The 12,237-nt window shown below is 43.4% G+C and overlaps 1 protein-coding gene across 2 annotated transcripts in view; it reads right to left on the bottom strand.

Moving 5' to 3' along the window:
* The window catches only part of LOC125301126 (complement factor H-like), a 67,396-nt gene extending 55,465 nt beyond the window's left edge, over positions 1–11,931 (bottom strand). Inside the window, exons 1-6 of one of the 2 annotated variants that reach the window (XM_048253432.1) lie at positions 11,855–11,931; positions 10,770–10,952; positions 10,387–10,563; positions 10,120–10,225; positions 9,629–9,705; positions 9,146–9,328 (exon numbers count right to left, since the gene is read on the bottom strand). In XM_048253432.1, the coding sequence (XP_048109389.1) occupies positions 9,146–9,328; positions 9,629–9,705; positions 10,120–10,225; positions 10,387–10,563; positions 10,770–10,839 (613 nt within the window). In that variant the 5' untranslated portion in view covers positions 10,840–10,952; positions 11,855–11,931. The remainder of the gene's footprint in view (positions 1–9,145; positions 9,329–9,628; positions 9,706–10,119; positions 10,226–10,386; positions 10,564–10,769; positions 10,953–11,854) is intronic. The other variant, XM_048253431.1, reaches the window with a different exon arrangement.
* Positions 11,932–12,237: the final 306 nt, after the last annotated feature.

Here is a 12,237-nt window from a genome sequence, read left to right as displayed (position 1 = left end):
CTGCAACTATGCGCAGCACTTGCCACTCATCAATAAAAACTGTGCGTGCACACACCAGTCCCATAGAAGCGCACTTGACTTTACATCATTAACCCTTTTTCAGTATATAGCCAGAGAATGTCCGTAGACGGGCTCTGATATAGCCTAGTCTAAGGTAGTCTAAGGTAGTTCGCGAATCGTTCTGGTTTTGTTGCCAGCATAAAAACACGCTTACCATCGGCCTATCCGCAAATTTTAAACACAAGGGATGAATTGAACGATGACAAAGTCGGACATAGGCATAGTTCATATTGTAAAAAAAGCTATACAATTTGGAACTCTAGCTTTTCACCGCAGTCTTTTAATGCCATAATCATTACGTGCGCAGTCTGCGCCATACTTAAGCCCAAATCACACCCAAGATGAGCAGCAACTTGATGCAACATTCTAAAACCAGACAAGGTGAATGCTTTGGGACGGCTTGCAACATCTAATTCACACTGCTGTAACCTCCTTTCTGTAACGGTTTCATGTCATTGCGAATCTATAAACAGACGATCTGACGGGTTTTAGAAGATTAAATACAACCCGAAACTAAAAAAACAGACCAGGCCTCTACTGGAGACCGGCCTTAAACCCAAACCTGTAGCCACACCAGGCGTTTAAAAGAGACAGGCGTCTCTTAGGGACTCAGTGATTATTTGAAGTTTTACGGTAGTAAGTATTTCTGTATTTGTCTATTTCCAGAACCACACACACACTCACATACACAAACTCAGACAATAATATTCATCACCAACTCCATTCATTCCTGCAATAAATACAACCATTGAGTGTACATCATCTCCGGCATTTTAATCCAATGCACCACAGCGGCTGCTAATTATTACTGATCAGTGACTGCTACTCTCCTTAACAAATTAGTGCCGAAACCCGGGAAGAGTAGTTGCTGTGGATCAACCAGGATGTACCACCAGTCCAACCATACAGCCGATGCCCGGCCTAAACGTGAGAAAAGACCACCAGCTTGGTTTGACGATTATACGGTCCATGTTATGGAATCCTATCATGAGGAAGCGTAAATGGCAGCCGAGATGGTCCCTTTTGCCCTCCATGCACCTGTAACCCAGTTATCTGTGGTGGAGCCCCTTGGTGGAGGAGCTCACAGAGCACATGAGGAGAATGGGGAATATGCCACAGCACCCTCCAGTGCCCACCCCAGCTTACTGTGAGCCAGACGCAGCCTCAGTTTGTGATTCAGAGTTCAGCATTCCTGTGTCAGGCAGAGCATCAGCAGGTCACCAACCAGACATAAAGGATTTCCACCACCAGCAAGAGCGGGTGTATCGTGGACCCAAGCCCAGCATTCCCCACTTTACAAAAGGAGACCCCAGAGAATTCACCCGGTTAAACATAGCACTGGACAGTTTGTTACTTTACTTAGCGCTTTAAATACCAGATACTGGTGGATCACCTAAAGTTTGAGGAGGCTCTTTTAATTTCAGACTCCTATACCAATTCCAGGCAGCCATACACAGACACAATGGCATCCCTCACTGAACACTATGGTCAACCAGCACCAGCTGGCACTGAGACGCATCGCAGAATTGATGGAGGCCCCCAACATCCGCACCAATGACACCTGTGGCTTCAAGAGATTTGCGCTGTGAGCACGAGCGCTATTGGGGATGCTTGACCCTCTTGGAGAGAGTGGCCAGATAGAGCTGCAGTGTGGGTCACATGTGACAAGATTGCTGCAGAAGCTCCCACAAGACATGAGAGCAGAGTTTAAAAGATATCTGTACCCTCAGCGCATCCGCATCCCCACTCTGCTGCACTTCGCTGAGTGGTTAGAGGATGGGTTCCCAAAGTCGGGACCCGGGGTCGCGAAATGATTTCCATAAATCTAATAAATTTGGAAAAAATAAAAGAGCTGTCACTTGACCACACTTTAAAGACAGATTTTAATTCCAAGACGCTTGCTGAGTTCTGGATTTCAGTCGACAGGAAATATCCACAGCTATTCAAGGCCGCGATGAACGTACTGACGCTGTTTGGCTCCACATACCTGTGCGAAAAGACTTTCTCTGCACTGACATATATTAAAAACAAATACAGATCGCGTCTAAATATGGAGGATGATCTCCATGTGGCCGTCTCCACAATTAAACCAAGAATGGACTTGCTGTGTTCCGCGCATACCGCACATCCATCTCATTAGATGAGAGGAACGCTGAAACATAGTTGGCAAAATTTGCGCAGCAACAATGTACATATGTTTACAACAGTTTGTGGATATTACCCTGACTGAGATATTCTTCTGTTAAAATGGAAATTAAAGTAATGTTTCAAAGTTAAGTTTGCACGACAGCAATAATGTGCACTCATGTTACATGGATATTATTATGACCGCCGCGCAGCGATCATCATATAGGTTTAGTCAGATTTTTTCTTTTTTTTCTTTTTCGCATGCCCAAATTTCCGTCAACGATTCCCGAGACACTGAAAGACCGGGGTACACGAAACTTGGTGGGCATGTAACCCTACATAGATAGCATGGAACCATCGTTTTTCGTTTTGATCTGTAGCCCCCCCGCTGGACTGGACCCCCCGAAATGAGGGTAGGGCAGACACAGTTTTCTGTGAATATCTCGAGAACCGTAGGGTTTAGGAGGACCATTTTTTTTGTATGTTGATCTCAAGGGGCCATGTCAACCCATTCCATAACTACTCATTTCATGTATAGCGCCACCTAGTTAAACACAAAAAAGTAAAAATGAGGTGTTGTAATCACAGCTATCTGTGACCTAACATAGTCAAAACTGAACGAAATTGGAAGTGTAGGATCATTATGACACCCTCTGTATGCACGCCAAGTTTCGTGGAATTCCGTTCATGGGGGGCCACACAATAAATTAATTTATGTTACTATACACCAACTGGCCTGTAGGTGGCCGGAGACAGTTTTCTGTGAATATCTCGAGAACCGTAGGGCCTAGGAGGTCCACCTTTTTTATGTATGTTGGTCTTAAGGGGGCATGTCAACCCATCCCATTACCACTTATTTAATGTATAGCGCCACCTAGTTAAAAATGAAAAAGTCACATCCAGGGATAGTGGGGATCGCCAGTCTCTGGCACGGTTATTTTGGGAGTCGCGGGTTGAAAGGTTTGGGAACCCCTGGGTTAGAGTATGAGCTGAAGATGCTGGAGACTGTGTTTGAGATCCTCAGTGGGAGTGGGAAAGCAGATGGAGACCTAAAGAAAGACAAGCGTCGGGATCCTAAGTCAAACCCACCAGTATCCTACACGGAGCAGATCAGCCTGACAGGAAAGCTGTGAGTGAAGCCCCTTCGTCAGTAAGTAATAAGCCAGGGGACAGACAGGTGTACTGTCCGTACTGCTAAAATTCTCAACACTATTTGAACGAGTGTGCGAACTTCAGTCTGTTGACTACAGAGCAGAAGACCTCGTGGGTGAAGACCAACAAGAAGTGTTGGCGCTGTGTTAGAGCTCACCAGGCTGGACAGTGCCGTCTCAAGACTACCTGCAAGAAATGTAAAGGGACGATGGCTCAGAGCGCACAATTCTGCTGGCCAAGGCAGCACAGGCTCTAAAGCTGCAAGGAGAACCTGAAGACCTCTCCCTGAGAACAGTGCGTCAAGATATGAGAGTGATACATGGGGCCTTTGTTACATTCTCCATCTCTCCTGCCTGTCAACCACACAGGACTTTCAAGATTAGTGGAGCGTTTACTGCAGATCAGCTAGGCTTAGCGGAGCATACCTACCCGGTGAAGATGCTGCAGAGGAAATACAAACACCTGAAGGGACTGCCACTGCAAGCATTCAGTCAAGTCCACCCAGTCATTCTGATTGGTTCAGATTACACACATCTTATCACCCCAATCGAGCCGGTGTGCCTGGGGCCCCCTGGTGGACCAGCTGCAGTAAAGACCAGACTTTTGGACTCTTCTGGACCAACAAGGTTTGTACAACAGCAGCTCCAGCAAAGCCAGTGTTTGCACATGTCTACTCTATCCCCCTCCGCAGAGTTGTTCCAGCACGTCGAGAGGCTCTGGCAGATGGACATTCTGCCCTACAGAAGTGAAAAACTGGTGACCCGCTCCAAGCAAGACAAGGAAGCCATCGACCTGCTTGAGAGGAGAACTGTGCGGATGGATGTAGAAGGGATTCAGCGCTATGCCACCCCGTTGCTGCGGGTAAAGAACTTGCCAAAGCTTCAAGCGCCAAAGGAAGTTGTTCTTACGTATCTCCGCAGCACGGAGAGGCGGCTTGCCAAAGATCCAGACAGGGCTGTTCTCCGCTTTCTGTGGAGAGACCTACAGAAGGAGGAAAACCCACGTCTTTGAGTGGCAAGTTCTTAGGTCGGAACCACTTGTAGCCCATGTTGTGTGACATTCGCATTGCAGAAACATGTTTCCGATCATAGCCAGCCAGGGGAAGACGTTCGGATAGCAGTAGACAAGTGCTTCTATGTGGACAATTGTCTCCGAAGTGTACCCTCCCTGCATGAAGCTAAGCTACTGGTAAATAAGCTGCAATCTCTCCTGTCTTAGGGGGGGTTTGAGCTACGTCAATGGGCCTGCAACATTCCTGGGACCATCAGCCACCTGCCAAAGGAGTTGAGATCGGAGAGCAACGAGTTGTGGCTAAATGCATCAGAAACAGACCCGCAGGAGTTGGCCTTGGGCCTTAGGTGGTTTTGCCACTCGGATACCCTTGGGTATAAATGCCGTCTGGAGGGTCACCTCATGCCTACCATGAGGAATATATACAGGGTTCTGGCAAGTCTCTATGACCCATTGGGTTTCATCATTCCATTCACCACAAGAGCCAAACTCCTTGTGGAACAAACCCAGAGAATGGGATGATCCAGCTCTGCCTGGAGATGCCTTACAGATGTGGACAGAGTGGGAAAGGGAGTTGGAACACCTGCAGAAAATATCCATCCCCCGTTGCTATGTGAGTTCTCAAATGGACAGTGTGGCATGCACTAGAACAATCCACATTTTCTGTGACGCGTCTGAGCGAGCCTATGGCTCTGTCGCGCACAGAAGACCAACATGGACGGGTTAAAGTGTCATTCCTCACTGCACGATCCAGAGTGGTACCTAAGAAGCAACAATCTATGCCCAGACTGGAGCTGTGTGCAGCACTGACAGGAGCTCAGCTGGCTGCTCTGCTGCCAAAAGGAGCTCACCTCCCTCTACAGGATGTTGTGCTCTGGACAGACGCCACGACCGTGCTTACCTGGATCCAGTCAGAGTCCTGCCGGTTCAAGGTGTTCGTTGGCACAAGAGTGTCAGAGATACAGGAACTGACAGGTGCCAGGGAATGGCGTTATGTGGATACTGCCAGTAACACCGCAGACGACATCACAAGGGGTAAAACATTGCTGGAGATAGCTAAGGACGGCCGGTGGAAGCATGGACCAGCATTTCTATCAAGACCAGCAGAATTCTGGCCCTCCACTCCCTCCGCAGGCGTGGTGGAGGAAGATGCTGAACTGCGGAAGCCCACATTCTGCAGTTACGTCACAACAACTGCAGAGCCCCCACTCCCAGATCCAGACCTGTTCCACTACTTCAGGGACATGGTGCATGCTGTTACTATGCCCACATTCTGCAGTTACGTCACAACAACTGCAGAGCCCCCACTCCCAGATCCAGACCTGTTCCACTACTTCAGGGACATGGTGCATGCTGTTACTCTCTCCCGCCATGGGGCAGCCTCCAGTCAAACTGGTCCGACTGCAGATGATTACCTGGAAGTAGAAAGGGATGTCCTACGGCAATCACAGCAGGATAGCTTTCCCGAAGACTAAACCCATTTAGCTGCTGGCATCTGATTTCGACTGATTACACTTGCCCCTGAATATGATCCGGACACAAAATGAATAAGAGTTGGGGGACGGCTCCACAGCGTTCAGCAACTGGAAGCCGATGCTGTCCATCCCGTGGTCTTAGATCCAGCGCACAAGATCCCAAAGCTCATTATCCATGATGCTGACAAGGATCTGCGACACCCAGGTTCTGAGCGCCTCTTTGCAGAGATCCGGAGGAGATTTTGGATTCTACATGGGCGTGAAGCTGTTAAACGCCATCAACACACCTGCCCAGACTGCAAGAGGTGGAGAGCACAGCCGATAGTGCCCCAGATGGCGGACCTACCACAAGCACGGCTGTGCTTGTTCAAGCCCCCCTTCTTTTCCACTGGAGTGGATTGTTTTTGGCCGTTCACTGTCAAAATTGGACGGCGCTCAGAAAAGATGGGGGATACGGTTCAAGTGTCTGATGACGCGTGCAGTCCATATAGATGTCCACACAGTACAAGAGGAGGTGTTGCGGACTGTGTTGATCGAGGTAGAGGGGATGCTGAATTCCAAGCCGTTGGGATATGTGTCTAGTGATGTTGCTGACCCAGATCCAGTAATCCCAAACCTGCTGTTGATGGGGCGGCTGGACCCCTCACTACCCCAAGCAGTTTTAAGATATTCCATCTTTAGTGTTTTGCTACCCCTTCCGTAATTTTCGCTTTCAAATGACCCATCGCCAGTCTTCAAATCAGAATTAGGCTTTTCTAACTGGAAGCAAGACGGTGGCTTCAAAGACCATTCCAAATAAGACCATTGTAAAAATAGTTGTTGAAAAAATTGTGTAAATATGATGTAGTTGTTGCTCACATGCTGTGTGTGTGTGTGTGTGTGTGTGTTTGTTTTAATGCACGCAAACTGGCAGTGAAAGTGGTTTCTCTTATCAACAAAAGGGGAAACAGTTAAAGTAAAACTTGTTTAATTGAACGAAAAATGTGTGTATGATGATGTATGATTTCTGTTTAAAATATCAATGTATTTCCACTGAAGTGTCTATTATATTTTAGTTTTATATTGTGTTTTCAATGCACATTATACATAAATGGGAAAATTGTTAAGAATTGTTTTGGCTTTTTTGTTTTTTAGCATTTAGCATTCAAGTATTTGAACAAGGTAAGACTGGTGAAATGTATGCACCTTACTGCTGTGGTGTAGTCTAGTTAGCTGTAGTGGGTATACTGTGATCAACCCCAAATATTAATACCTATCCTTGTCTGTTTTAAGTTGGTATACTGAGATGGTGATGCTTTTTAAGTGGGTATACCAGAGACTTTCTAATGAGGAGACACAGCACTCAAAAAAAATCCTCCATAGAAATGCATGGGGCTAGTTTGTAACGCCAATATTGGCGTTGTCTAAACATATCCCACCCCTTCCTCGGTCAACAAAACATTGAGCCAACATGTGAATACATTGAGCCAATCATATGGTGTGTTGTGAAGACATCGTGCCAATCATGTGTTGTGAACTCGCCGCTGGAACAAGATTGGTGTCGTGAAGCCTTGCGCACGCATATTTCTGCCGAATAGGATGCCTGATGAGTGACCAAAAAGCGTTGCAATATGGCCGTCGAGTGGAGGGACTTGCCTAAAAGGACTTTGGGTATACCAGCGTGATAGTCCTGCATATCACACGAGACAATGTGCCTCTGCCTTACTGAACAAGGGATTTTCTGTGTATGGATGTTGACCGGTTCTTGGCCCCTCAGTGTATGATGTGGCCCCTTTATGGCCCCTGTCTCAGAAAAATCCTAGAACCGCCACTGATTATTGCTGAATCTCGGTGAGATGCAGAGTTTTGAAAACGAACATTAAGGGTTGTTTTATTACATGTTTGAGTAGCCTACTACAGTATGCCCATTGCCAGCCACCCTGAGAAGTGAAAAGGCGATTCAAAATGAGTCAGAAAAGTCGAGACAGGACCAATCATCAAAATTTCGGTGTCCACCACTCTAGTTCATCCAAAACAAACCAGAAAAGGGCCTTAAAGTGCTAAAAACTGGAATTTTCCTTTAACCAATTTATCTCAATGAAACTCTCCTTGTCCTAACACTTTGAGACAGAATTCATGCGAAGCCCATGAATCAAATAAACTCAGAATAGTGGTTAATAACTTTGCAATGATAGCTCACATTAACTACAAAAACGTAGCGTTAGCTAATAGGCATGTATTCTCATGTTCATGTTAGCAGCTGCCAAACTTTTTCCTCACAAAAAAAAAAAATCGAACGTTATTTACATTTGGTAAGGCGCACTAGCGCATGTAATGTTATTAATTTCGGACCCCAAACAAACAGGATGTCCATTTCTCTGCATTTCATATAACACCATTTCAAACACTTCATACATTACCTTTCCATACATGAAATCTATCAGCATGCTAACAAACAATCAAACCTCAGCCAAATGTATCGTTTCTTCACATTAGCAGAGACATTTCTGGTTAGCCAAATGTATTGTTTCTTTTACAGTTCACTGTTTGCTTTAGCTTTCAAGCTTCATAGGTGCATTACTGCCACCAGTTGTTTGGGAATGGAATTGCATCTCTGATCGTCTGATCGTCGTTCTCAACAAGTCAGGGGCCAATGAGATTTCAGATGGGGCCCGGGCCCCTGTGGCCCCGCCCCTAGAACCGCCCCTGCCCTGTTACAAATTGATGAACCACTGAAACGATTTTGGAAACATTATTTTGGTGTTGCTTTAATTACTCAGTGAACTTATATCTGTTAATAATAGGGTTATATTCTTGTCACTTTACTTAGAGCTGACAAATAACACTTATGATATTGCACAGCTGTTTATAATTTTGTGCTATAGGGAGATGAATAAATTATTATAACTTTATTACATATACTTATAGCTATAGATATATAAGACTACAGTAGAAGTCAAAACTCTTTATGCATCACTATACGCATTTAGCAAAGCAAAGTAGTTATGATGCATCATAAAACTGACAAGTGAGTAGGCAGATCTTGACATATTTATAATGCATTATTCAGATTAAAATGATAAACATTCATAATTAGCTGTCATAATGCATCATGAAGTTGGTTATGACGACTTGTGAATACATAGATGGTAATAATGAGCATTACAATGCTTCATAGACACCTTATAAAACATTATGAATGCATTCATAGGGCGTTATAAATACAACCTTCATAGAAAGTGTTCCTTATTGGGTACAGGACAAGTACTGCACTCATCCAACTTTTGTTTGCTGTGCTGACATGACTTTCCATGTTTCATTTACAGTGTCCAAATTCGTACCTTTACATGTTGGAATATCACCACTCCATTTTCCTTCATCAGTGCAATGTATTTCTCCAGGTCCATTTAACTGCAAGTATGGCGACTGGCACTCAAAATGAATGACATCTCCATAGCCCCCTTCTTCAACATTGCCTGATGCCTGCACATTATCAGCCACTTGTATTATTGGACATTTTACCTCTGAAAGATAGAAAAAAAATGATATTTTCATGTTTTTACCAGCTCTTTATCAATAATTGATCCACATTAAGTTTCAGTTACTCTTCTCAACTGTCCAAGGCAGGCTTTGGTCTTTGGTACACAGAGCCAGGCAGGATTTGTGAAATTTAACATTCTACTATACTACATTATGTTATAAAAGCATTTCTGAGCAGACATGGCAAGTGGAGACAACAGCTGTGGTCAAACTACTACTGTAAGTGAACAGACCCTTCCAAAATGTAGGAATGGAATTTATAGTTCAGAGCTACTGTACCACACCTTCACAGACAGGAACGTCATTGTCCCAACCACTGGCCACACAACTCCGCTGACTGTTTCTGCTCATCATGCGATAGCTACAAAAGAACATTTTGGACAAGACCACATTCAAATACACAAAAAAATGAAAATAGTTTTGATTCAATTGTAACTAGTCATATAATGTGTATTCTTGTTTTCAAAAATTATATTTTACTTGTTAAAATGCTTTCCTGACATCAGAAATCCTATTTCGGTTATAGTGAGGTTTCAAATATTGTTCTCATTCATTTTAATTGGAGGGAGTCAATTCAGCCAACTGTACTAAAAATGTACAACACATTTTAACCTATCACTCTATCAAAAAGATAATTTGTTAGTCCAAACCTTTAACTGACAGGGTTGATCATTTACTGTAATATATATCAAATTATAAATTGAAGATCCAGGATGAAAATTCTGCAGAGGTAAGTAGAGACCTAAAAGTGCATGATGAAACCTGGAACAGTTACCCAGTTTTGCACATGTACTGAACTACAGCTCCAAATACAAAGTCATCTCCGCTGGCCAACTCAAAATCTCCATTTGGTGTATCTCCTGGGTGACCACATGGTTTTTCTAAAAAAGAAAAAAAGATCATGAGGATGGATGAAAGTGGTTATAATGCCTAGATTATAATGGTTTGACCAAATAAGCATGCATAACTTGCTGCTTTAATTGGCTGATTACTTATCCTTATCAAATTCAAACTTCTAGTTGTATCAATACAGCATACTCACTCTGACATTTTCTTCCTGTAACAGTCCAATGTCCATCATTGCAATTGGCCCGTTGTAATCCAGTATAACCAGGCTCACAACGTAATCGTACTGATTGGCCATGTTCGTAGCTGGGTTCAAGACTTGATAAATCCAAATTAGCTGGTCTTTTCTCCTCAATTGAGATTTTTTCACAGTCTATACAAAGTGCAAAGATTTCACCTCCACATTGTCAAAATAAGAAAGTCTTGTCTCTGCTGAATTATCAGCAGAGCTTTCAAAAGCATTACATTTTAGAAAAAAATAAAATAAGCATTATAGTTTTGTACACTATATATTCATTCATTATGTATAGTTGTAATAAGTAGATATAACAATACCAAAATGTCTGGCCAATTACTTACTTCTTTTTTGACATTTTCCTAAAGAGCATAGGCACATGAACAGGACAAAGGATAGAAACACAGCTTGCATTTTAGATGCTGGTCGGTCCAGTGAAATTATCTTGCAGACCTCCCCCTCTCCCAGTCTGACGGCAAGATTTAGCAGTGGATTCTGTGTTAATAATTGACTGCTTGTCCTGATGTCTGTAAAGAGTATACTTTGCTGGGATACGTCATATAACCAAAACAGCTCTGTAGTTGCCCGAAAGCAACAAATGTGAATAGGAAATGTTTTAAGGACCAATAACTGGGAGATGTAATTTACATTGCATTGCACTTCAACAGTTGGACTCCAGACAAAAACATAACACACAGCTTGGCATTTCTGATTATATTGTCAAATGACACTATTTAAATTTAACATACATGCTTTTATCAGTGCCAGTTGTGCCGTTTCTGGTTTTGGTGCTTGCATGACTAACTAAGTTAGTTCACATGGTTTAGATCAGAACTACCACTGTATCAATATAAAAAATAAATGTTAAGGTTAGATGGGTCTTGTGTGGCTTTGTATTTTAGGGCGGTGACAGAGACATGTTCTGATGAGGCTCTTGCCCTGAACGCTGTCTGTTGATAGATTTTGCAACATCTTGGGCAACATTTAAAGGCAAGTCATCTTGGACATCGAAGGGGAACAGTGGTGAATGAGGCAATGGCAATAGCATTGAGTAACAAATAACTATTGTGCAAGATGTATTCAGACAAGGTATGTGCTGCAAAATTTAAGATGAGAGTGTTCATAATATCAAGAATGTTGACAACTGTTATGATGTTACTATTATTATATCAATGAAAATAATTGATCATGGAAACCATTGCATCATGGATAACTTTGCATTTGCCATATTCATGAAGGGGATAGTTGCCTTCCACTGATCAGTTCAAACAAAGTATTCCTGACATTGTTTACTTTACCCCCATCACTGTTGATCATTGACCGGCAATCAATAGTATTCATGCCTGTATTCCTGTTAACCACATGACCCAAACTGTTTCGTAATAGTGCAGACAACTGCACTATTCATCCTACAGAATCCTGTACTCACCGATTCATCCAATGGGCCGTGCGCTAAGCAAAGTCATTCACACAGTTCAAACCCGTGGCTCTGGTCTTCTGTTGAGATCCACTGTGTGGGCTCCATAAGTAGACTACTAAGCAGCCTACCCTCTTCCTGTTTGTTTTTCCTTCCCTCTTTTTAGCACATCTAGCCCACATCTAGGTTGAGCTTGATAAACACAATTTATGCTGCTAACGCACCATCCTTCTATTCTGCTTTAACATGGAAAGTATTGCATAAACGTGAAATGTTGCAAAACCTTTCTTGAATCTTCTTGATGCACTATCAACAACAAGAAGTGGTTAGGGTTAATCTTATCCTATAACAGCATTTTCTAAGCATAGTTGTTTAAAAGTGGCATGTGGTGACTT

This window comes from Alosa alosa, chromosome 9 (assembly GCF_017589495.1).
Source record: "Alosa alosa isolate M-15738 ecotype Scorff River chromosome 9, AALO_Geno_1.1, whole genome shotgun sequence".
Taxonomy (NCBI): domain Eukaryota; kingdom Metazoa; phylum Chordata; class Actinopteri; order Clupeiformes; family Clupeidae; genus Alosa; species Alosa alosa.
This window is presented reverse-complemented; position numbering and strand designations above follow the sequence as displayed.